The following is a 22,926-nucleotide window of genomic DNA, read 5'->3' on the forward strand; positions in this document are numbered from 1 at the left end:
GCAGTGGCGGAAGGGATGGAGCCGCGGGCGCTGCAGTACGAGCAGACCCTGGTAAGTGAAGCCGAGCCTAACCCTCGAGGAGTGCACTCCGGTACCGCTGTTTGTGGGTTCCACTTGGAAGCGCGAAGCCCGGGGGCCTACGCTAAGCCCGCCCCAGAAAGGAGCTGGGGAAACTGAGGCTCGAGGGTTCGAGAGGCTGGAGAGCTAAGGGGTGGAAAGCTGCATGCAGCTGAGGCGGGGCGGGGGGTGGCTGCAGTAGACAAGGACATCAGGTGCTTGTCCCAGGTGTCCTTCTCTTTACCACCCCCACATGCACGCGTTTTCTTTGCTCCTCAACCTCACCACCTGGGCTGAGGTCTCAGCACCCCACTACCCTTCCCCAGCACCACTCACACCCTTGAACTTTTTCTCTCTACCCTCGTATCTCCACCATCCAATACGTTCCCTCTATCCCCACTAAGTGTGTGGCACTGTACTAGACTTAGAAACAAGATGGTTCAGACCCAAACCCAGCCCACAACCCTTACAGCTGAGGGGCTGGCAACCCAGCATTGGCAGGAAACCTTCAGGGGATTCTCTGCGGGGAAAGAGCTTTTCCTGTACACTGCCCCCCACTCTTGGTACAGGAGCTTTAGGGAGGATGGGGCAACCGAGAATGGGTGTGGGAATTGGGACCTTTGTCCATGCTGACTGGGTATCCAGCCCCCACCCACTTCAGGGGTGTCCCTTGACCTCATTAGAAGCAGGGGTCCTGGAGCTGTGAGCTGACTCATGGCTACCATTGTAACTTAGTGTTTGAGAACCCTTTTACCCCTTCTTGTGTCACTGGGTGGAGGACCCAAACTCTAGGGAAGGGAGTGGGCCCTGTGGCTCCTTTTTACCACCTTGGGCTGGAATTTGCTCAGGAAGGAGGCTGGGAGGGAACCTCTCCTGGAGGAGGGGTCCTGGGCTGTAGCTGGGGCTGGGAGGTGCCCCGTTATAAGAGAGAGACTGGATGACACAGGATAACAGGGAGAGGTGGCAGGGGTGGGGGTGGAGCCAGGGGAGAGGGGCTAGCCTTCACCTAGGGGAGGAAGTGTCTGGCTGAGAATGGGGCTTTGGTCAAAGAAGCCAGGCACCTGACCTCTGAAATGGTGTCTATCTGTTACACCAGCCACTTCTCCACCTCCTTTGCCTGGTCTCTATCTCTGGAACAAATCCTCAGGGTCATGCTGCCTCCCGAACACTCTCTGCTCCTGCCTCTCCCCCTTCTCCTTCTAATCCCTTTGTCTTTCTCTCACACTCTCACCTCCCCCTCCTGCAATGTGTCCACCTCTCTGTACTTTACTTTCTCTCTTTTCCTCCTTCCTTCTTCCCCTCTCCTCTCCTCCTTTCTCTTCTCTGCCCTTCCCCTGGCTTCTCTTTTTCCCTTTCTCCTCTCTCTCTCCTCTCTTTTCCTTTCCCTCTCCTCCCTTTCCTATCACTCTCTCTCACTGTTTCTATCTTTCCCTCCCTCCCCCCGCCCAACCCCAGCCCCAACAGGAGCCCTTTGTGTCCCGAAGCTCTGCGGGTGGCAGCCGGAATCTACTCCTCCCCACCCCCCAACACACGCCCAGCTTGGCAGGTCTAGCTGAGGCTCAGCGCGACTCTCCCAACTCTCTCGTCTCAGCACCCCAACATCCCCAGTCACAGCCCAGCCATCAGCTTCTGCCAGCCCCCAACCCACCACTGGACTCAGGGCAGCCACCAGCACTCACCACCTACCGGAGACTTTCCATTCCCAGCTGGGCTGGCAGGCTGGGGTGGGGGTGGGGGGGGTAGAGGTGGAGAATGGAGACAAGGGGATTAGGGTGGGTGGGAAGGGTGCAGCTGAGTCGGTCACAGGCTAGAGGCCCAGTGGGAACGTGATAAGGATTGAGGCCCCGCCTGCTCTTAGGCCCAACTCAAGCTGCCCCCAGATCTATGAGGCCCTCATTGTTACCCTTCTGTCCTTGACCATCCCTTATTCTCTGACCTTCCCTCCTCCCACTTTCAGACTGCCTTAGGTTTTTCCATCTTTTTCTCCTCTGGGGCCTTGCCTCCCACTCCTCCTCGTCCATGCTCCCTGGGCAGGCCTGTGAGAAGAGGACAATTATTCTGCCACCCCCAACACTGTGCCCTGTACCTTGGCTGTCCCCATCACTCTGGCCAGGACAGCCCCCACATTCTGCGATGTGCATTGTTTCCACACCCCAAGCCAAAGTGGGAACTGTGGGTTCAAGAAAGGACATATAATATAGATGCTGAGAGAAGGAAAATTGATGCAGAGGTCCCCACTCAGCCCTCATCTGCCAATGTCTCCATATTCCCTATTCCACAGATGTATGGCCGGTATACTCAGGACCTTGGGGCCTTTGCCAAAGAGGAAGCTGCTCGGATTCGCTTGGGAGGGCCTGAGACCTGGAGGGTTCCACCTTCCCCTCGGCCTCCCCCAGAGCTCCTGGAATATGGACAGAGCCGTTGCGCCCGATGCCGCAGTGAGACCTGGGTTGGGGCAGGAGACCTGGCTGTCCTGTGCTATGCTGTGCTAAGGGGGACAGAGGCCATTAGAACTACCATTGGGAGGTTGAGGGTTGGGAAGCAGAGGTAGGAACACTTTGGTGCTAGCCCCCCTGCCCCATTCTTCCCTTCCCTGCTCCCAGTCTGTTCTGTACGCTGCCATAAGTTCCTAGTGTCCAGGGTTGGTGAAGACTGGATCTTCCTGGTCCTGCTGGGGCTCCTCATGGCTTTGGTCAGCTGGGCCATGGACTATGCCATCGCTGCCTGTCTGCAGGGTAAGGATGAGGGCTGGCAAGGGGAAGACTGGGAAGAACGAACCTGCTTCCTCTGTGCCACACTTGTCCAAGCATTTTGGCTACTTGGCCACTGACCCCTTTCCCCAGCCAGCCTGACTGCCACTGCCATAGCCCACAACCTCTTGCCTCCCTTCTCCAGCTGACCCTCTTTCGTATTGCGATCTTTGTCCCAATGAATGCCCTGCAAGGCCCCCTCCCTACCCCTCTTGCCCAGGCTCTCTGTGATGGATGAATTCTCCCTGGGACAGCTTGTCATATCAGTGTGTCCCAGTGGCTAGGCAGAAACTGGGTGTGTGCATCTAGGGTCCAGCAGCTCATCTTCTCCCCACAGCTCAACAGTGGATGTCCCAAGGCTTGAACACCAGCCTCTTCCTCCAATACCTGGCCTGGGTCACCTACCCCATCGTCCTCATCACCTTCTCAGCCGGATTCACACAGATTCTGGCTCCTCAGGCTGTTGGTACAATAAGAAAGAAGGGGAGGGCAGTGATGGGACCTTCTGAATTGGGCACATCAAATGACTCTCCTGGGACCATAACTTCTCCAGGGTCTGGCATCCCTGAGATGAAGACCATCTTGCGGGGAGTGGTGCTGAAGGAATACCTCACCCTGAAGACCTTTGTAGCTAAGGTCATTGGGCTGACCTGTGCCCTGGGCAGCGGGATGCCCCTTGGCAAAGAGGTAACTCCAGGTTGGGAACTGAAGGAGTCCGACCCAGTGAAGGAAGAAGATAGGCCAAGGTCAAGGTGTGCCCCTTCCCCACTCATCGCTTGCCCCCACACCCCCAGGGCCCTTTTGTGCATATCGCCAGCATGTGTGCCGCCCTGCTCAGCAAGTTCCTCTCCCTCTTTGGGGGCATCTATGAGGTAAGGGAGACCCTGGGGGAAAGCAGAGGGGCAGGGGAAGGCTGCTGAGGCCTCACTGACACCCGTTTCCACCATTCTGGCCAGAATGAATCCCGGAACACAGAGATGCTTGCTGCTGCCTGTGCTGTGGGAGTAGGCTGCTGCTTTGCAGCACCTATTGGAGGTAGGCGGTCAGTCCAGTCCCTCAGCCCTACCCTTGGCCTCACCTCCTTTGCCCTTCTCTTCTGGGTCTGAGTTCTTAGGCTGAGCCCAGGCCTCAGGTAGCACTCTGCCTTGCCTCCTCATAGGTGTCCTATTCAGCATCGAGGTCACGTCCACCTTTTTCGCTGTGCGGAACTACTGGCGAGGCTTCTTTGCTGCTACCTTCAGTGCCTTCATCTTTCGGGTCTTGGCGGTCTGGAACCGTGATGAAGGTGGGAGCAACCTGGGAGATGAAGGGAGCCCCTGAGATGACTCAGGGGAGGGCCCTCAACACTACACCTGCCTTCCTCTGCTACTCTGCTTTCCTTTCAGAGACCATTACGGCTCTCTTCAAAACCCGATTCCGGCTTGACTTCCCCTTTGACCTCCAGGAGCTGCCAGCCTTTGCTGTCATTGGGTGAGAGGAGCTCAGGGAGCTGGGGGTGCATCGGAGAGGAGAGGGTAGAAGAGGGAAGACCTCCTTTTACCCTGGCACTTCTTCCCTCTCTAGTATTGCTAGTGGCTTTGGGGGAGCGCTCTTTGTCTACCTGAACCGAAAAATCGTCCAGGTGATGCGGAAGCAGAAAACCATCAACCGCTTCCTCATGAAGAAGTGAGTTGGACCTGAGCTCCTCCTCTCTGAGTTGTGCAACAGTCACAGTGGGGTGAGAGGGCCAGTGACATGTGAAGTGGCAAAGAGTAGCCCAGTTAAAGATGACACTTCATTGAGAAAATCAACCAATGGTGTTTTCCAGGATAATTGAACATTTTGGCTTTTATATGAATTACCTCAAAATTGGCACTTTTGAATTTTTAGTCAAGGCATTGTAGATTAAAGACTAAGGCTTCTGTAGGGCACCTAGCTGGCTCAGTCAGTACAGCATGTGACTCTTGATCTTAGAGTTGTAAGTTCAAGCCCCACATTGAGTATAGGGAGTACTTAAAAATAAAATGTAAAGGGACACCTGGGTGGCTCAGTTAAGCATCTGATTTTGGCTCAGGTCATGATCTCATAGCTCGTGAATTTGAGCCCCGCATTGGGCTCTGTGCTGACAGCTCGGAGCCTGGAGCCTGCTTTGGATTCTGTGTCTCCTTCTCTTTCTCTGTCCCTTCCACTTGTACTCTCTCTGCCTCTCAAAAAAAATAAACATTAAAAAAAGCCCCAAAACAATAACAAAAACCTAAGGCTTTCTTAGGCCCTTGGCCTAGACAGATGGTAGTGCTCCCTGGAGAGTGTATGAGTCTTAGTTTCTCCTCTGTTGAAGCATGGAAATGGGTGAGATTTTTTTTTTTATCTCCAAAGCCTAACTCTCTCATTTGTGACCTTGAGGATTGGGGGTGGGAAAGCCTAAGACATGACTTCTTTTAGGACTGACATCCTTCAGAGAAAGGGCAGCCCACTGAACCTATTCCCTCTGGCACCTTTGGTCAACTTCATGAGTGACCATAGCTTTTCCCAACACCCACCTTCATGCTAAGTCACCACAGAGAAACAAAGGCAGAAACTTCTCCATACTCACACAATGCACCTTCAGCTGGGCTTCTGAGAGCGTAGAGAGGAGTCATAGCTCAGAGGTGTCCAAAAGAGGGCTGGAATGGGTTGGATTTCTGCTACTACCTGGGGAGTCAAGAGCCAACAGAAAGGCATTTGGGCTCATAATAACCCTGGACAACCATCACCCTTGGGGCCATCATAGCATGACCAGCAAAAGGGACCTTCTCTCAGAACTGTGTGCTTTTATGTAAGCACAAGGCTCTGTGGTGACCTCAGCTCTGAGGTATGTGAGGGCACCCAGACTATTACCAGTCTGTAGTAGGCACAGGACCCATGTTTGATGCTGTGAAACCTACATCCCTAGGCGCCTGCTTTTCCCAGCTCTGGTGACCCTGCTCATCTCCACTTTGACCTTCCCCCCTGGGTTTGGACAGTTCATGGCCGGACAGGTAACTCCAGGCAGAACAGACACTTGTGCTTTCCCTTGGGATACACCCCCTTTAAAGCCAACAGTCTCTGCTCTCCTTTGGGCCCATTCCCTTGGTCCTAGCTGTTCCCCAGCCTGAGGCACCATGTTCACCTACAGCTCTCACAGAAAGAGACTCTGGTCACCCTGTTTGACAACCGGACATGGGTCCGCCAGGGCCTGGTAGAGGAGCTAGAGCCACCAGGAACCTCACAGGCCTGGAGCCCACCACGTGCCAACGTCTTTCTCACCTTGGTCATCTTCATTCTCATGAAGGTAGGGCTCCTTACATATGTATAGCTAATCCTGACCTGCGCTTCCTAGGTGCCAGACTTTGTTCTAAGCACTTTCCATATAGTCATCCCTTTTAAGTCTCACAACACCACTATGAGAAAGGTACTGTTGGTAGCCCTTTTTTGAAGATGAGAAGTCAAGGCACAAAGAGGTTACATAATTGGCCCAGAGCTATATGGCAGAGTGAGACTTGAACATCTGGTTCTAGAGTCCTTCTCCTTCCTTTGCCCTTGGGGGATTCTGGGATAGCTGGGAGCTTGTGCCTGACTGATAAGCAAGGTAGCCTCCTCAAGGTGGAGCTGGGGGCTGCCTGGGGCCTGGCAGTACCTCTACCTGTTTGAACCACCTCCTGCCTGCAGTTCTGGATGTCTGCATTGGCCACCACCATCCCAGTGCCCTGTGGGGCCTTCATGCCGGTCTTTGTCATTGGTGAGTCTTCAGCTGCCTGTTCTCCTAGCCTGCACCCTTCCCACCCATTGGCTGTCCCCTCTCTGCCTGGGAGTGGGTTTTGGTCCAGCCTCAGCCCCAACCCCACCATCTGACTGTCCCCTGTACTGAATGACCCACTGGCCCCTCCCCCACCTTCTGACCCTCTCTCTTCCTAGTGCCCCTGCCCTCCCCCTCCACTACCTGTTTCTCTTCCCACCCCCCTCCCTGAAGGAGCAGCATTTGGGCGTCTGGTGGGCGAGAGCATGGCTGCCTGGTTTCCAGATGGGATTCACACTGATGGCAGCACCTACCGGATTGTGCCTGGTGGCTATGCAGTGGTGGGTAAGTGTTCCAGGTCCCCATCTGTCTCCCAAGACCCCTGGCCACAGGGTCTGAGGTTCTGGTGCCCTCTGCTGGCAGGAACCAGTCTTCACTCAGATGCAGAAGCCAGTCCCCAGTAGTGTACTGGGAGGCCTGGAAGGGCCCCAGAGGACCATCCCTGGGTGGGGAGGGTCATCTGGGACCTGAGTACCCTAAGGAGACTGAGATTGGCTATCTCCAGGGGCAGCTGCACTGGCAGGAGCGGTGACACACACAGTGTCCACGGCTGTGATCGTGTTCGAGCTCACAGGCCAGATCGCCCACATCCTACCCGTCATGATCGCCGTCATCCTGGCCAATGCCGTTGCCCAGAGCCTACAGCCCTCACTCTATGACAGCATCATCCGGATCAAGAAACTGCCCTATTTGCCAGAGCTGGGCTGGGGCCGCCACCAGTATGGAGGGCTGGGCGACAAGGGGGTTGTGGGTGAGGGTCAGAAAGACCCCCTCAGACCACCTCCAGCAAGGTCCTCAGACAGTGAAGCTGGGAGACCAGCCATCTTGCTCTGTCCTGGCCAGAGCTGCCCTGCCCACACCCTGGGGAAGCTGCACCTAGCCCCACCTGATCAGAATGAAGGCAGAACTACTCCTTGGCTCTTAGCCCTTGTCCCCATGGGCTCTGGGGCCTTATTATGCCCGTGTGATGGTAGTGTTCTGGGCTACCTTCCCCATCATGATCACAAATTAAGTGTCTCTCTCTGCCCTCAGGCAGTACCGGATGCGAGTGGAGGACATTATGGTGCGAGATGTTCCCCATGTGGCCCTCAGCTGCACCTTCCGGGACCTTCGACTGGCACTGCACAGGACCAAGGGCCGCATGTTGGCCCTTGTGGAGTCCCCTGGTGAGACCAGGAGGGATGGCTGGTGCTCAGGGCATCTCCCAGGGTTGCTGCTCAGGAAGAGGGAGGGAACAGGAGCTCAGAACCAGTCTCCTTGGTTGGGCCAATATTTGTCAGCCAAGGGTTCTCTCTGGTGTGTGGCCTGTGCCCAAGTCCCCGCTCTGGGTGTGAAATAAGGCCAGGGGTTGAGTAGGAGGGCCTCACCCCCAGCTCCTGCGTCTTCCCACCTGCTCTACCCAGAGTCCATGATCCTCCTGGGCTCCATTGAGCGCTCGCAGGTGGTGGCGTTGCTGGGGGCGCAGCTGAGCCCAGCCCGCCGGCGGCAGCACATGCAGGAGCGTCGAGCTGCCCAGACCTCTCCACCATCCGATCAGGAGGGTCCCCCTAGTCCTGAGACCTCTGTCCGCTTCCAGGTGAGCAGGAGAACCCCACAATCACACAGACTTCCTAAATGTCACATAGACTGATTGGAATGATTGGGAGGGCAACACAGAAGTGATCTGGGGCCATAGCCTCACCAGCCCCTTCCTGCCTGCAGGTGAACACAGAGGACTCAGGTTTTCCTGCAGCCCGGGGGGAGACTCACAAGCCCTTGAAGCCTGCTCTCAAGAGGGGGCCCAGCAATACCACAAACCTCGGGGAGAGTCCCACAGGTGAGCCTCTCTCCCACTAGCAGAGCCAGAGGCGGCCCCTGAGATCCAGTGGGATGCCTGCCCCCCCCCACAGCATTTTTGCTTGAGCACATCCCAGCTAAGAGGTGCCAAGATGGGCCAGGGCTAGAACTGGACACCTCTCCTCCTGCTTTCCTCACCCTCAAAGATGACATTTCCCCCGGGGCCTTGTGTTTGGGAACACAGGGAACATGGAGCAGGCAGGCATCGCCCTCAGGAGCCTCTTCTGTGGCAGTCCACCCCCTGAGGCTGCTTCCGAGGTGAGTAGTTGGAGTCTCTCTGTCTCTTTCTTTCCAGCTCTCTGCCACTGAGACCACCTCTCCATTAACCCTGCGGAGCCTGTCTCCTTTGTACCTGCCCTTCTGCCCTCCTAGATGTCAGCTCTGTCCCTGCTTCGTGCCCTTGCTCTTAGCTCTACCACTTAACCCTCACCTCCCTCCCTGTAACATCAACTCCTCTTCTCTCTGGCTCTAACAAAGTTGGAGAAGTCGGAATCATGTGACAAGCGCAAGCTGAAGCGGGTCCGAATCTCCCTGGCGGTAAGTGTTCCCTTTCTTCCTGTAGCTCAGGAACACTGGATAGGGAGGGCAGCAGGCTAGCAGGGTAAGCCCCCCTACCAAGCCAGGGGGTACACCCACTCCCCCAGCCACTAGCTGCCAACCTCAGTCCCTCTCTCCTAGAGTGACTCAGACTTGGAAGGCGAGATGACCCCCGAGGAGGTAAGGTGTGACTGGACTCTGGACCCTGTTTCTTCCTGGGTGTGTGCAGTCATCATCTTGGCTGCCATCCCCATGGGAGGAACCATGGGGTGAGAAAAGGGGGAGGGGAGCTTTCGGGGAGGTGAGAGCACTATAGGCACCTTCCCCCTAATTCTCTTTGTCTCATCCTCTCAGATTCTGGAGTGGGAGGAACAGCAACTAGATGAACCTGTCAACTTCAGCGACTGCAAAATTGACCCTGCCCCCTTCCAGCTGGTGGAGCGGACTTCTTTGCACAAGGTAGAGTCAGTGGCCAGGGGCTGGCCTGGGCTCTTAGGAGCACGAGGTGGGGATCTATATCCTCCCACAGTTTGGACTCAGGCCAGTAGAAGAAAACAGGATAGCAGAGGGTGGGCTCTGTGCTGTTTTCCAACACATTGCCTTAAAGGATGGGAGGCCGGGAGCCAGGGCCCCTTAGCCTGTTCCAGCCTACCGTGGAGTCAGGCATCATTTTTTCCTCTGCTCAGCCTTGCCCCCAGGGAACTCTGGACCAAAGCAGCAACAAAGACAGCGTTTGAGCTGGGTGGAAGCCAGAAGGCCAGGCTAGGGTCAGAGCCAGGCAGGAGACTGCCAGCACCCAACAAGGCTGATACACCCACACTGAATAAAAATGGGTGAGAAACAGGCAGGATAAGAAAATCTAATAAACAAGCTAACAAACATCCAAGTAGGGGTGGTGACACTGCAGAGAAGAGATAAACAAAGATGAGAAACGCCCAGTGGGGGGCTTGGAATGTCAGACCCCAGAAAGTCTGACTTAATCTAGGCCAACGGAAGACTGCTAGGGACACAGGAAGACAGCTCAGTAGAAAGGCAAAACGGCCTGCAGAAAAGGGAAGAAAACTTGAGTGCAGACAGGATGGTGGAGGCTGAGGCTGACGCTCAAGGAGTGCTGGGGCTCTATGGAGGACTTTTTTCGGGGCTCCCCAGCATGGACAGCGGCCTCATTGGGCATCTTCAGGCTTCTGAGAGGAGGCAGGGAGCCTGCACCCAGCTGGGTCTGGGGTAGAAACCAAGTATTTTAGCCAAATTGTTGACATATTTAAACGTGCAGGCCTCCAGGGCATAGGGGTGCAGGCAGTGGAGAAACACTCCCAAGGTCTGCAGCTCCAGCAGCTAGCCAAGATGCAAGCTGTGCCTAAGACCTGGCCTATCCCAGACCAGCAGGGGCTGGGCCAGGGAGGACAGGGCAGAAACAGAAAAGCAAAAGGTAGGGGCGCCTGGGTGACTCGGTTAAGTGACCAACTTTGGCTCAGGTCATGAACTCATGGTTTGTGGGTTTGAGCCCCACATGGGGCTCTGTGCTGACAGCTCAGAGCCTGGAGCCTGCTTTGGATTCTCTGTCTCCCTCTCTCTCTGTCCCTCCCCCACTTCTCTCTGTCTCAATAATAAATAGACATAAAAAAATTTTTTTAAAGAAAAGCAAAAGGTAATTTTAAAAAAATGCAAAAGATAATGAAGGAGCTTATAAGCCTTTGGGTAAAGAGCTCAGATCAAAATGACTGGGGAACTATAGTATAGTTGCAAGAAAAATATATATATAGGCCTGAGGTTACACTGAGTTTTCATTTAAAGCCTCTCTTCCTAAGAACTCTAAAGCTTTTCTATCATCTTACTTAGTCCTTGAACATCCCATAACAATGATGGTGATAATAATATTGCCATTTTTTATCGTGTCCACTATGTGCCAGCCATTGGCTAAGCTCTTCACGTGTTTAATCCTCACAATTAGACTGTAAAATAGATAACTGTGATATTCCAGTTTTTATAGATGAGGACATTAAGATTCAGAGAAGTTAAGCAAATTGCCTAAGGTCACACAGCTAGTAAGTAGCACAATTGTACTGGAATCCGAGATGGTTTGGCCCAGAAGCCTGGGGATTTAACCATTTTAATACACAGGGAGACTGAGGGAGTGAAGAGGTCATTTGCCGGAGTCAGTACAGCAGAACCAGGCCCAGAGCCCAGATTCCCTGGCCACAACCCCAGGATTCTTTCAGAAGGCCACGTTGTCCCTCTCCCTGTCAATTCACTGTTCCCAAGCCCAAGATGTACAGGCCCTCCATTGGGCTCCCTGGTGTCTAATTAAATTAAAATGAAAAAGAACAAAGTAGGTGTTTGTTACCAACCTAAAAATCAGAGGAAGAGAAGAAGCCTTTGAGAAACCGACTAACAAAAGGACAAAGAACTAGAAGCGATAAGAGCATAAAAGATGAGAATTCAAAATGTCCTTGCAGGCCTGAAGAATCAGCTAGTAGTAGCTCAGTCAAGTGCAGGAGGGGAACATTCAGGAGGAGAGGGAATCCACTGGAGACTGTTTAGGGACCTATGAGACTACAGTATAGTAGCCACGCCAGCTGCTTGCTGCATTCATTCTGAGGCCACCTGCAGATAAGAGCAGGGAGAGGCTAGGGCGCCAAAGCTGGGCCAGCCAGGCTTTACCTAAATTCTCAGTCTGCTAGCTGTGTGGCCTTGGCAAATTTCTTAGCCTCTCTGTGTATCACTTTGCATCACTTTCCTTATCTGTAGAATGGGGCTCAGAGTACCTGTATCATGGGTTTTTCTTTGTTTGAAGGACTCGATATGGGATATTTAGAACAGTGCCGGGCCTGTTCAATATAGGTGAGGAATGACTTCTATTACTGCTTATACCAAGAAGCAGACAGTGGGGGACTTGAGGGAAGGGTTCAAATGTCAAAGAAATGGGTGTTTTCAGAAAAAAATGAGTGATTATGTGAGGCTGGAAGCTAGAGTGCCTGGCAGAATCTGAGACCAGCTGGGATGGCCTTGGGAAGGGTCTTGTGGGCTATTCTGCAGAGTCTGGGCTCTAACTCAAGTTTGAGAAACTCATAGGATGGCAGAGCCAAGATAAAGGGAAGGGAGACCAAAAGCAGAACCCATGAGGATGTTGGGGCCTGATCCTGGTAAGGACAGTGAGGGAGTCAGCATGGCCAAGATGTTTAGGGAGCAGAGAAGCAAGACTTGGTGACCACCCGGGACCAGTGGTCTGCAAACCTAAAAGGCATAGAGCCTGCCAGAAGCTCATTCTAATTAAGATTGTGGAGAAAAAGAAAATCTAGAGGAACAATTTAATAGGATCCTTGGGAGAAGGTAGAGGGATTATTAAACTATAAGAAAATAAAGCTAATGGATTAATAAAACAGAAAATCTTATAACAAAGATAGGTTTCCCCCTGAAGTCAGATGTGGAAACTAAAAGGTAACATGTAGCATGTAGGATTCAAGGTAGATATGAGGAAGAACCTGCTAGCCCCAACAAGTTACAACAAAGGTATTGAAGGACCACAGGAAAGCTTATTCTAAAACTGAACTTCTAACTGCTGTATAAGTACTATCATGCCTTGGAGAGTTAGGAAGGTTCTGGAAGCCCTTTAATAATTTAGCAACTGTATAAGAAAAGTTTTAAAGCTTTCAGACAGTTATAATGAGTCCTGAGTAACTGGTACTCAAAAAGCTGTGTTATTAATGCCCATTTTGATTCAAACAGTAAGCCAAGAGGCTTACAAGTAAAACTCAAGACACTGTGATAAGTGATAGGCCAAAAATTCCAGGAACTGCTGTGTCAGTAGAGTGTTTTTCAAGACATCTGGCCCAAGAAAATCTACTTAGAACACAAGGTGAACTGGTTAACAATTTCTGAGCCCTTGGTGATTACATTTGAAAGTTGGGGGGAGGGGTGCCTGGGTGGCTCAGTCGGTTAAGCATCCGACTTAGGCTTGGGTCATGTCTCATGGTTCATGGGTTTGAGCCCCACATCAGACTCTGTACTGACAGCTCAGAGCCTGGTGCCTGTCTTCAGATTCTCCCTCTCCCTCTGACCCTCCCCTACTTATGCTGTCTCTCTCTCTCTAGAATAAATAAAAACAGTAAAAAATTAAAAAAAGAAAGTTCAGGGGAGAGCCCAAAGCAAGAAGGACTTGGAGTTTGTGGTTGACTGTTGTTTCCCTGGACTTCAAGCTACATCTCAACAGCACCTGGGATGCTACTTGGGCCCCAGAAAAGGCAAACTATATGCAAGAGGTAGAGTGCTTCAGGCCATGACTGAAGAGTCAGAGCCAGGGCGAAAGGACATTTTAACTGCCCACTGGAGGCAAATGGGAAGCATGTGTGCTACTCAAGTGGAGTGAGAGACACAAATCCCGGGGCCCGTACCCTAGAGGGTACGGACCTCCCTCCCAGATACCTCCTCGGCTAACTGTCCATCTGCACAGGACTGGGGCTATGCCTCCTCCTTCTACAATGGGATGAAAAGCCCCTTGTGGAGCTGCAAAGTCACTTCACTGTGGAACCTCATACTGCCCCTCCTATAGAATGGGTATCTCAGAACAGTACTGAAGTTACTAATTTCAGAAAGACCTCACCCAGTGCATAGCCAGTCATTACATGTCACGTCTGAACAGCTGTTCTCTCCTCCATCATCCTCTTTCTAACATGGGATGAAGAAGCCTTCCTCTGTTTCTCCATCAAATAAGCAACTTAAAGATTCCCACTATCAAGTTTCTGAGACCTGACTGCAGAAACATTATTCTTTTCCCTCTGGTGACCCTCCCTACCCCCACCATCTATGGGTAGCACCCCTCCTATTCCCTACCCCCACCTTGTCCTGGGGCCCTCTGGCCCATAATTTAGAATTGCCCCTCGCACAGGACATCCAGTGTATTTTCTCCCCACTCCACAGACTCACACCATCTTCTCACTACTGGGAGTGGACCATGCTTATGTCACCAGTATTGGCAGACTCATTGGGATCGTCACCCTAAAGGAGGTGAGATGATAATGGCCATCAAACCATTTCTGCTTCCAAACAGGCATGCAGGCTTGTTTGTGCCCAGTTCACCTGGGGTAAGTGTTGGGGTGGAGTCTGAGCAGGGAGCTCAGAGTCCACACATCTGACCCTCTACCCTTTCCAGCTCCGGAAGGCTATTGAGGGCTCTGTCACGGCACAGGGCGTCAAAGTCCGGCCGCCCCTAGCCAGCTTCCGCGACAGTGCTACCAGCAGCAGTGACACAGAGACCACAGAGGTGCATGCACTCTGGGGGCCCCGCTCCCATCATGGCCTCCCCCGGGAGGGGAGCCCCTCCGACAGCGATGACAAGTGCCAATGAACCCCCTCAGTGGCTGGCCCGGCATGGCAGTGGCTGTGCTGTTGGTCCAGACTGTGAAGCTCTTCTGTTCCTTCTGCCCTGAGAAAGGAGGCACCTGCACTAAAGGCTGGAGCCCTAGCTTCCTCCTAGTCCTGGGGTGCCAAGCTCCTCCTGGTTCATCCTACCTGGAATCTGACCCGGTGCCCACCTGCAGCAAGTGTTCCATGGGCAGGAAGATTGGCATCCCCCTGGCAGGATGGGGTGGAGTCACCTGATCCCTGCTCCTCCTTTGAGGGGGAAAGGGGTAGAACTAAGATGGGTTTATACTGGAACCTCCAATGACCAGATGTATATAGAGATTTACAAAGATTTTTATATTAATTTAATAAAACAAATTCTTAAATAGAACAAAATAAACACCTAATGAGCCACTTATATATAGAATGCCTGTGCCCATCAGCTCTTGTTCTTACCTTGGACCCTCTTACCTGCCAGAGCCTACAAGGCTCGGAATTCTGCATCCACCCAAACCCTCCACAGCCATAAGACTCCAGAGCTCATAGTCTGTGGAATACAGGATCCACAGAGGCTACCACTCCTTGGTTCTCAACACACGAGCTGGGGCAGAGGCCCTCGATGCAGTAGCTTTGGCCTCTCATTCAGCCAAGAAAGGCACTACCCTCCTCCCTCCCCAAGGAGAGACACGCCCACATGACTGTCACTTGTTGGCACAATTCCTGCCAGGCTCAGGCGCCCGCAGACAACCACCCAGCCACCCATGTGGCCCCCTTGTGGATCTCTCTGGAAGAACACTGAAGTCACAGCTCCGTAGCAAGCAGAGCCATCCCTTCTCCCAATGCCACACTGACAAGAACAGGGCAGCCAGGCAGGCTGTGAGCCCCTGGGATCCTGCCCACACATCCTATAAGGGGCCAGGCAAAGGGTAGAGGGCACATGCCTTCATCAACCCAGTGCCTCCCAGAGAATATCCGACTGAAAGAACAGACCAAAACCCCTCTTTCTTTAGGAGATAGAAGAAGATTTAGAGATGATGGAGCGGCAAAGCACAGCACGAGCCCAGCTGGGCAAGGGGCCCTTAGGGGGGAAATGGCTCAATCCTAGGCTCCAGGAAGGTAAGAGCCAGCCCGCCCTGGGGTGGAGGGTGATTCTATCAAGCACTGCACATGGACTCAGAGGTGGAGAGAAGCAGAGAAGAGAGAGGCCTGGGGAAGGGGGAGAGGGGGCCGGGCTCCCTCCTGTTCCACCCCACAGGGCCCAGTCACGACCATCCCCTTAGGGGTTCACATCATCCAAGGAGGAAATGTGTATGTGGCATTTTTGATTTAAGAACATGAACATCACTGTCTGCCACAGCTGTAGCCATGCCCCAGGGGCCCCGGGCAAACCCCGGCAAACCCCAGGAGTGGGGGCAGGACATGCGCCCCCAGCCTGGCCCCTGCCTCCTCTCCAAACACTTTCATGCAAAACACACAACGGAGGAGTGAGTGCTCCCAGGAGCCCTCCAGGCTTTGGAGCTCTGCTGGAAGCCTCCAGCCCGCACTTGGGCACAGAGGCTCTGCCCCCAGCAGTAGCCAGGGGACGCATGCCACCACCAGGCATGATTCGGGTCACTGTTCCTCCGGCTCTGCCTCATCCTCGTCTAAGGACACCACCCCAGAAGAAGCTACATCAGAGGCTTGCCGCTGCCGTTCCCAGCTGCCCACTGGTGGCGGGCAGAGAGGCTGGCAGTCCTTGCAGGGGGCTGGCTCCTCCTCGGCGGGGGAAAGGCAGGACTCCATGAGGGGTGAGTTGTAGAGCGAGTCCTGGGCCTCCAAGGGGCCCAGGCTACGGAAGGCACTTTCCCGGCTGGGGGGCAGTTTGGCGAGGAGCAGCTCGTCACCCAGCAGCTGGGAGGCCAGGCGGGCTGGGGAGCCCAGCAACCCATCCTCCAGGCTGCACAGACTAGAGCACAGGGTCTCTGGGGACACGGTCTGCGAGCAGTCGCTCTCAGGCTCCACAGAGCCCTGGCGGATAGGCCTGGAGAATCGGTGGCCAGTGAAGAGGTCCTGGAGGTGGGGACCCAGGGGCAGCTGCCCAGCCATATCTGCAGGGAGAAAAAAAAATTAAACCCTTCTACCCCATTTCAATTGGCCAACCTGGAAGCCACATTCTCCCCACTCCATCCTTGGCACCCCTAGTTCTGGGAAGAGTGGGTAGGAGCTGGGTAACTCTGGGCAAGTCACCTAACCTCTCAATGCCTCCATTTCCTTAATGGCAAATTGGGGAGTCTAATATACTTACTTATGGGGTTACTGAGAGAACAAAAGAAAGTAGCACAAAGTAAAGTAATAAACAAGGATACCAAACATGGTTATGCCAGTGGTTCACTGCACAAGGAAGCCTATCCAAGGCAGTGAGTGTGGACTGAAGTTCAGCCCACTGTCTGCTCACCAAGCAGCATGCCCTAGCATGGGACTGTGCCCACCAGAGAGAGAAGTGCTTTTCTGAATTTGCACAAAGGTTCTACATGGGGTAGTAGTGGCCTTGAATAAATGTTAGTTATTATCATTACACCAGAGATCAAAGCAGGCCTGGAACTCAATCAGACAAGAGCATTTATGGTTTGGGGCTCCATCTTGGCCTCAGGCATCCAAATCAGTACCTCTGGACCTCAGCAGAAGTCTAATGTATTGCCAGTCTGCTCTAATGTATTGCCCTTGGAAAATCTGTTAATTAGCTGGAGGGGTGGGGGCTGGTGGAGGCAATCTTCAAAGGCAAAGAAGGAGGGGAGGGAGAAGTGTTGTGAAGCATGAGCCCAGAAGCTACAGAGAAAGTCAGCCATGTGGTCCGGGGATTGGAAGATGAAAGGAAGGCTATGCACAGCTGCACAGCCCCACAGGGCCCCCTCTGCAAACACTGGCCCAGAGAAAGGCCCACAGGCAGGTCTCAGATGGAATTTAAGGATTCGGAGCAAGAGCCAGCACTGCCCTGTGGGCAGTCCAGGCCCAGCACGCCTTCCTGTTTGCCTGGGGCCACGGCCCTGTGAGGTGCTGCAGCTGCTGTGGCTAATCTGTACTGCCACAGCTGGCCAGAGGCTGCCCTGAGAGGGAAAGGTGAGACACAGCAGACCCTCCCAGAGACACAGCTGCACACAAGGCATCAGTGAGGTCCCTGGACTACAAGGCCCAACTACACAGGCAGAGAAGACTCCGCACCTGTGGGAAAGGAACTACTCCATTTCTAGGTGTTGACTGCCCACCTATGAGCGTGGACAGTCCTCTTGCCCCTAGAAATGTCAAGGACTGCCTGGACAGGGTCCACACCCCATCCCCTTCCAAAGGCCTCTGAACCACAAGGCCTCTCATGCAGTCCCACCCCAGCTAGGGGCACTAGCATGGACTGCCCCTCACCTGAGTCAGTTCCTCCAGCATAGTCTTCATCATAGGATTCATCAGTGGAATCCTCACCATCCACCGAAGACCACGCCCGGAGCTTGGCTTCTGCAATGGCAAACTGCTCGGCCACTCCTATCAGGGAAGACACGGAATTCATTAGCAGAGAAGGTCTGTTAGCAGAATTCTTGAGAGAAAGAACTAAGACTAGGGCTCAGCTTGGAGACAGGAGAGGAAAGAGAGGGGGTGTAGAAAGACTCCAACCTCCACATCAGGTCTGAGGCGATCAGAGCATCCCTATGACAAAAGTGTGGTTACTGTCCCCACCTGCTGCAAAGCGAGCCTCTTGTTCACCCTCACTGAGGTCCGAATAGGAGGAAAAGGCTGATTCCAGGGCAGCAGGTGAGTCGCTTGGCTTGCTCCAGCCCTTCCATTCAATGAGGTGAGCCACTCGGCCCTGCGCCATGGCGGTGGGCTTGGTCACGTGGTCCTTTACCACCTGGGAAATGCCTGTAGGTGGTGAAGAGGAGGCCTGGTTAGGGCACAGGCCAGGGAGCATCTGAGAGGGGAGTGGGAGGGTGGTGGTAGTTTGGTCTACATGTGCTTTTGGATGGGAGGAGAAAACTGGGATTCATCTGAGAAGGAGAGGAAGAGGGAGATCCCAGCAAGAGCTCACAGGATATAGTCCCAAAGGGTATGTGCAAAAGGAACAAGGAAGGACAGAGTGGCCAGAGGTATGGTAAGGGGTTGCATACCATGCAGGGAGGATCTGGCCAGTGCAGCAATCTCCTGGATAGTTAGGGCTCTCCGGGACTTGGGCAGCATCGCGACTGTGTCTCCAACATTCACCTTGGGTGACAGCATCAGAGGGTCAGTGCCCCTCTGACAGCAGCATCCCCCTACATGCCCATCACCCACCCAAGGTGTCAGGGGAATATGGGAGCTGGAAAGAGATGCCAGGGCAGCAAATATGACTCAGTAGCTACTGAGGCATGTAAGAGGGAGGCTAAGAAGCTATGTCCTCCCAAGGAGCAACAGAGATCCAGGCAGACCCAAAGGAGCAGAACTGTCGCTACCACCCCACCCCCACGTTCTCAGCTCCTGAAGGGGAAGGAGGCAGTCTGGGAAGTCAAGAAACTTTGAGAAGGAAAAAGAGGAAGGGAGAAAGCTACGGCATCAAGGACTTCCTCCAGGTCCTCTCCTTTCTGACGGTCTCCTCTCAGTCTTCCAGCTGTTTCTACAGCCTACCAGAACTACAGACTCAACATGACCCAAACCAAACCCAACACCTTTTCGCATATCTGGTCCTGCTCCCCAGCTTCCTTACTCTGCATCACCCATTTGCCCGTTCAGTCTGGCTCCAAACCTCAGCATGACCATCAACCCTCCCCTATGCTTTGTTCATCCTTTCTGCTCCCACTGCCACTGCCTTCCCTTCCTCAAGCCCTCGCTACTCCATTTCCAGATTAGCATAGTTGTGAACCCATGAGCTCCTCCAACTCCATGCTATTTTCTCAGCCTAGAATGTTGTGTAAGTGTTCCTCTCCCTCCTCCCCATGGGTGGCTGGCTCTTTCTCATCTTTTGTCTTGGCTGAAACATCATTCCCTCAGAAGGGTCTTCCTGGCCACCCAACCAGTTGTCCATCCTCCCTCTGTAACAAGTCACCATCCTCTACAAATGTACCCTGTGTGTGTAATCATGGCCCACTTTGTGTGTTTCCTTATTTGTCATCAGTCTCCCTCACTGGTCTTTAGCGCTTAGAGGAATTTGGTCTCTTGTCACTGCTGCACCCCAGCGTTTAAGCACAGTACCTGAGTACCTAAACACATAGGCTGAGTGAATGAGACAAAGTATAAATGTAAATAAATAATTTTCCTGGAGAGCAACTGGTCACATGTCCCTATTTAAAATCTTTTCTGGGCTCCTCTGCTGTCCAGTGAAGTCCTAGCTTCACAGCAAGGCACTGAAGGAGCCAAGTCTGTGATCCCCCTGCCTCCTTCCAGGCCTTGGAATCCATGACAGATCTCTTCTGCCCAATAAAACCCCATGTTCACCTTCCCTGTCAGCAAATATCCCTCCTGCCTCCAGGCAAAGGAACCTGGCTTTCCCCTGGGCTAAGAATGCCATCCTTGCCTAACAAAATGCTCCCTACCATTTAAGGCCTGACTCAAGTGTCACCTCCTATTATATTTTCAGTCCAGTTTTCTGTCTCTTCTTAGATACCCCCACCCCCACCCCCACCTCAGCATTGGCCTCCCATCTCTCCTGAGGCATCTCACAATGGCAAGACCTGACTCTGATTCACCTAGGTTCCTACCACCACCCTACATCTGGCTCAGCGCTCCTTGGCAAGCCCCTGCAAATGTTTCCCTCAATGAATGAATGAAGTCAGAGGCACATGCCCCCTCCCTGGCATTGCCTAGCTCTCCCGATCAGGTTCCCACCCCTCACAAGAGGGACTCCACCTGTTCCCTTGAACTCAGGCCCACCCCCTGCCCGCACCAACCCCCCCTGAGTACCTGGCTTACAGGGGCCCCAGGGTGGCGCCGTTAGCTTCCGGCCAGGCCTGGGGGGAGGAGCACCTGCTGGGTGTTTCCTGGCTTGCTCTCCCTCCCTCCCCACACTGCCCCCAGCCACCCCCATCCGTGCTGGGCGCTCCGCGCAGCTGCGGCCCAGGCCCAGAGAAAAGGTGTGTGTCTCCCTGGCAACCCATCACCATGCAACAGGATCTCCCGGGATACGGCCTGGGATGCGCTGACGTCAGCGCCCAAGGCTCGAGCAAAGCCCGCCCGCTGGCACCACGCCGTTGGCATCACGCCGGGCAGAGCAGACCAGCGCGGGGGCGGCCTTGGGCCCCGCCGGCCGGATAGCGCCTCCGCTTGCAGGAAAAGGGAGCCAGAGCAGGCTGGCGAGGCGGGGGTGGGGGATACTGATTCCCTTCATGTGAATGCGGTCCCCCCTTCCCCCTACCAGCCCCAGGGACCCAGCACCTCTGGCAAGTCCTGGCTGTCCACGGAGGAAGGGCGGGAGGACCGGCTCCAGCCTCGGAGGGTCCGAGCAGATCCCAAGGAAGATAGAGAGAGGCCCCGAGGAAGTTCGATCCACTCCACAGCCCAAGCAGGGTCCGAGGCCACTGAGAGGTGGGGGAAAGGCTGTTCACATGGGCTCCCACTTCTGCCAAAATCCCCATTTTTATCATGCTGCCATATCATTTTTCCTTACCCCTCTCCTTTCCCCCCTCCCCAATATCAGCAACCACCTGGTGCTCTCCATAACTCTGAAAGCTCCTATCCCACATCCTGACCTTCAGGTCCCTGGGGCCACTTTGTGGCAGCCCATTGGCCCCCTTCCTCCTCTGGATATATTTTACCATCAGAACCCTAGGGATGAAACCTAAACTTTTATAAATTCTGAATATTGGGTTGCTCGACCTCCCCTCTCCATTTGGAAAACGCACCGCGATCTTCCACCACCGCCATCCTCCCACCACCACCTTGGACCCCTCACAGGCTTGCTGCCTTCCTTCTCTTGGTTCTTTCCTCTCACCAGCATCAGCTGGTATGCAGCTCTTTTACTCTTCTCTTCTGACAAACCCATGATTTTTTTACTTTCACCCCATTCCCCTAAGGCTTTTTGCCTGATGCCCTGTCTGGCCCCAGCCTGGCTGTTCTTGTATCATCCTGGTTCCTAATATCTAAGCCGGAGTAATTTTTCTTTTACCACCTGAGCACCCAATTCCTCAGCTTCCCCTTACCTCCCAAATCACATCTACAGTCCCTGGTCTCACCTCTGCGACTTGTCTGACAAGTCCATCGTCCTCCAGGCCCTTCACGCTGCCACAGAAACATTTTGCCCAGCACAGAAATCATAGGCATGCTGGCTGTGTTGATGCAGAGAACCAAAAGCCCAGAACTGCTCCAGGCTCAGCTCCCAGTTCTATTCTTAATTTGGCTCCGGATGCTGAGCCAGTCCCCTCCCCACTTGGAACCTGTGCCTAGTCACAGAAGGAGAACACTCCTGCCTCATGGCTTTGAGGAGGTGGGAGTGCCAGGGGCCCAGCAGAGCTCTCTGAAGCTCAGGGAGCTGAGGCCCATCCCCTAGACAGTGCCAATAGGCAATGTACATCACAACTGACCTTTAGCTGGAGCAGCCGTCTCTGTCCCTGAGCCTCAGCCAGCTGGTGGTCCCCAGAAATGCTACCAACCAGAAGGAAGACACAAGGTTACAGGCCATCCCTGGCCCCCAGTTGGTACCTAATCAGGGCTCTCAAAGCCAGTCCTAAGATCAGCCAAACTCTCCCCTGACTACAGGAGGAATGACTTCCTGAACCCCAAGCCTTAGCAGAAAGATCAGAGCAGCCTGCTGCTTCTCAGTTTCAAAAGCCATGAGGTTAATTTAGGACTACAAATCCCAGAATTCCTCATGGGAACCAAGGAAAGTACAAATCTCAGCTAGAGTCTTAGCTCCAAAACATCTCAAGTACCAACCGCACTAAGGCCTATAAGACCACCTGCCTTGAAAGCCCAGGACCTATTCCAAAACCCAGCCTTCAATGTCATTAAAAACAAAACAAAACAAAAAAACCCTGCCTGGCTTTAGGCTTGGAGAAACCCATGACACTTAAGTAGGCTGCTGGACCTCAGATACACAGGAGTATGGCCAGGCCCCAGCATGCACCACACACTATCCATGGGAACTAAGGCCCAAGCAGCAGGGATCAGCAGTTGGAGGAAGCCCTGATGGCCTCTCTCTCTCTTGGCTCCTGTTTCTCTCCACAAGGTAGGATAATGTTTTTGTTGCGAGTGGGTAAAGGGAACCAAAATAGTTGTTAGGAGGTAATAAGTGTTCAGGTGCTCATAGGTGCCCCAAATGGGGGCCCTCAGTCTCCTTCATAAAATAGCTGATGGAGGAATGGGCAAAATAGTTGTTAGGTGATAAGTGTTCAGGTGTTCACAGGTGCCCCAAATGGGGGCCCTCAGTCTCCTTCATAAAATAGCTGATGGAGGAAGGGAGTGGGTAGTAAGTTTTAGCCAAAAACTTCGTGGTGAGGTGCTTGACAGGCTTTGCAGGCTACCTCCTGAAGGGGATTGGGACGCAGCTAGAAGAGGCAGGTTCCCAGCATAGGGCCACTCCCAGGACAATGAGAGAAGAGGTGTGGGCTGAGGGGCTGCAAGTGTGTGAGTGTGGATGGCCAGTTGCTATGGACAACTTGCCCCTCCCAAAGCTGTGCACCTCCT

At 53.6% G+C, this 22,926-nt stretch overlaps 2 protein-coding genes across 3 annotated transcripts in view; one reads left to right on the plus strand and one right to left on the minus strand.

The window, feature by feature from the left end:
- Nucleotides 1–14,740, plus strand: part of CLCN2 (chloride voltage-gated channel 2) — a 16,703-nt gene extending 1,963 nt beyond the window's left edge. Inside the window, exons 3-26 of the mRNA XM_029938736.1 lie at nt 5–51; nt 2,339–2,495; nt 2,661–2,792; nt 3,145–3,273; nt 3,361–3,494; nt 3,602–3,679; nt 3,764–3,842; nt 3,967–4,092; nt 4,193–4,277; nt 4,371–4,472; nt 5,719–5,803; nt 5,941–6,096; nt 6,474–6,543; nt 6,775–6,885; nt 7,106–7,319; nt 7,633–7,766; nt 8,004–8,176; nt 8,302–8,416; nt 8,621–8,694; nt 8,914–8,973; nt 9,115–9,153; nt 9,328–9,432; nt 13,891–13,977; nt 14,123–14,740. Of these exons, the coding sequence (XP_029794596.1) occupies nt 5–51; nt 2,339–2,495; nt 2,661–2,792; nt 3,145–3,273; nt 3,361–3,494; nt 3,602–3,679; nt 3,764–3,842; nt 3,967–4,092; nt 4,193–4,277; nt 4,371–4,472; nt 5,719–5,803; nt 5,941–6,096; nt 6,474–6,543; nt 6,775–6,885; nt 7,106–7,319; nt 7,633–7,766; nt 8,004–8,176; nt 8,302–8,416; nt 8,621–8,694; nt 8,914–8,973; nt 9,115–9,153; nt 9,328–9,432; nt 13,891–13,977; nt 14,123–14,317 (2,687 nt within the window). The 3' untranslated portion in view covers nt 14,318–14,740. The remainder of the gene's footprint in view (nt 1–4; nt 52–2,338; nt 2,496–2,660; nt 2,793–3,144; nt 3,274–3,360; nt 3,495–3,601; nt 3,680–3,763; nt 3,843–3,966; nt 4,093–4,192; nt 4,278–4,370; nt 4,473–5,718; nt 5,804–5,940; nt 6,097–6,473; nt 6,544–6,774; nt 6,886–7,105; nt 7,320–7,632; nt 7,767–8,003; nt 8,177–8,301; nt 8,417–8,620; nt 8,695–8,913; nt 8,974–9,114; nt 9,154–9,327; nt 9,433–13,890; nt 13,978–14,122) is intronic.
- Nucleotides 14,652–21,692, minus strand: FAM131A (family with sequence similarity 131 member A). 2 transcript variants are annotated; one of them, XM_029939747.1, is made up of 6 exons: nt 21,477–21,692; nt 20,680–20,822; nt 18,444–18,537; nt 18,016–18,198; nt 17,707–17,823; nt 14,652–16,400 (listed from the first exon to the last, which is right to left on the minus strand). In XM_029939747.1, exons 1-6 carry the CDS (start codon nt 21,562–21,564, stop codon nt 15,925–15,927), a joined length of 1,101 nt encoding a protein of 366 aa, XP_029795607.1. In that variant the 5' UTR covers nt 21,565–21,692; the 3' UTR covers nt 14,652–15,924. The 2 variants fall into 2 exon arrangements, with proteins under 2 accessions (XP_029795607.1, XP_029795608.1); XM_029939748.1 differs by lacking the exons at nt 20,680–20,822; nt 21,477–21,692 and adding an exon at nt 20,209–20,301.
- Between the last annotated feature and the right edge of the window lie 1,234 nt (nt 21,693–22,926).

Source organism: Suricata suricatta, chromosome 5 (genome assembly GCF_006229205.1).
Source record: "Suricata suricatta isolate VVHF042 chromosome 5, meerkat_22Aug2017_6uvM2_HiC, whole genome shotgun sequence".
Lineage (NCBI taxonomy): Eukaryota > Metazoa > Chordata > Mammalia > Carnivora > Herpestidae > Suricata > Suricata suricatta.

Coding starts and splice junctions, on each gene's coding strand:
- FAM131A (XM_029939747.1), bottom strand. CDS start 21,564: ATGCCTATGATTTCTGTGCTGGGCAAAATGTTTCTGTGGCAGCGTGAA. Junction 17,824..18,015: donor AGAGGCTCGCTTTGCAGCAG/GTGGGGACAGTA, acceptor CTTCCCTGATAG/GAGTGGCCGAGCAGTTTGCC. Junction 16,401..17,706: donor TGCTGGAGGAACTGACTCAG/GTGAGGGGCAGT, acceptor TTCTCCCTGCAG/ATATGGCTGGGCAGCTGCCC.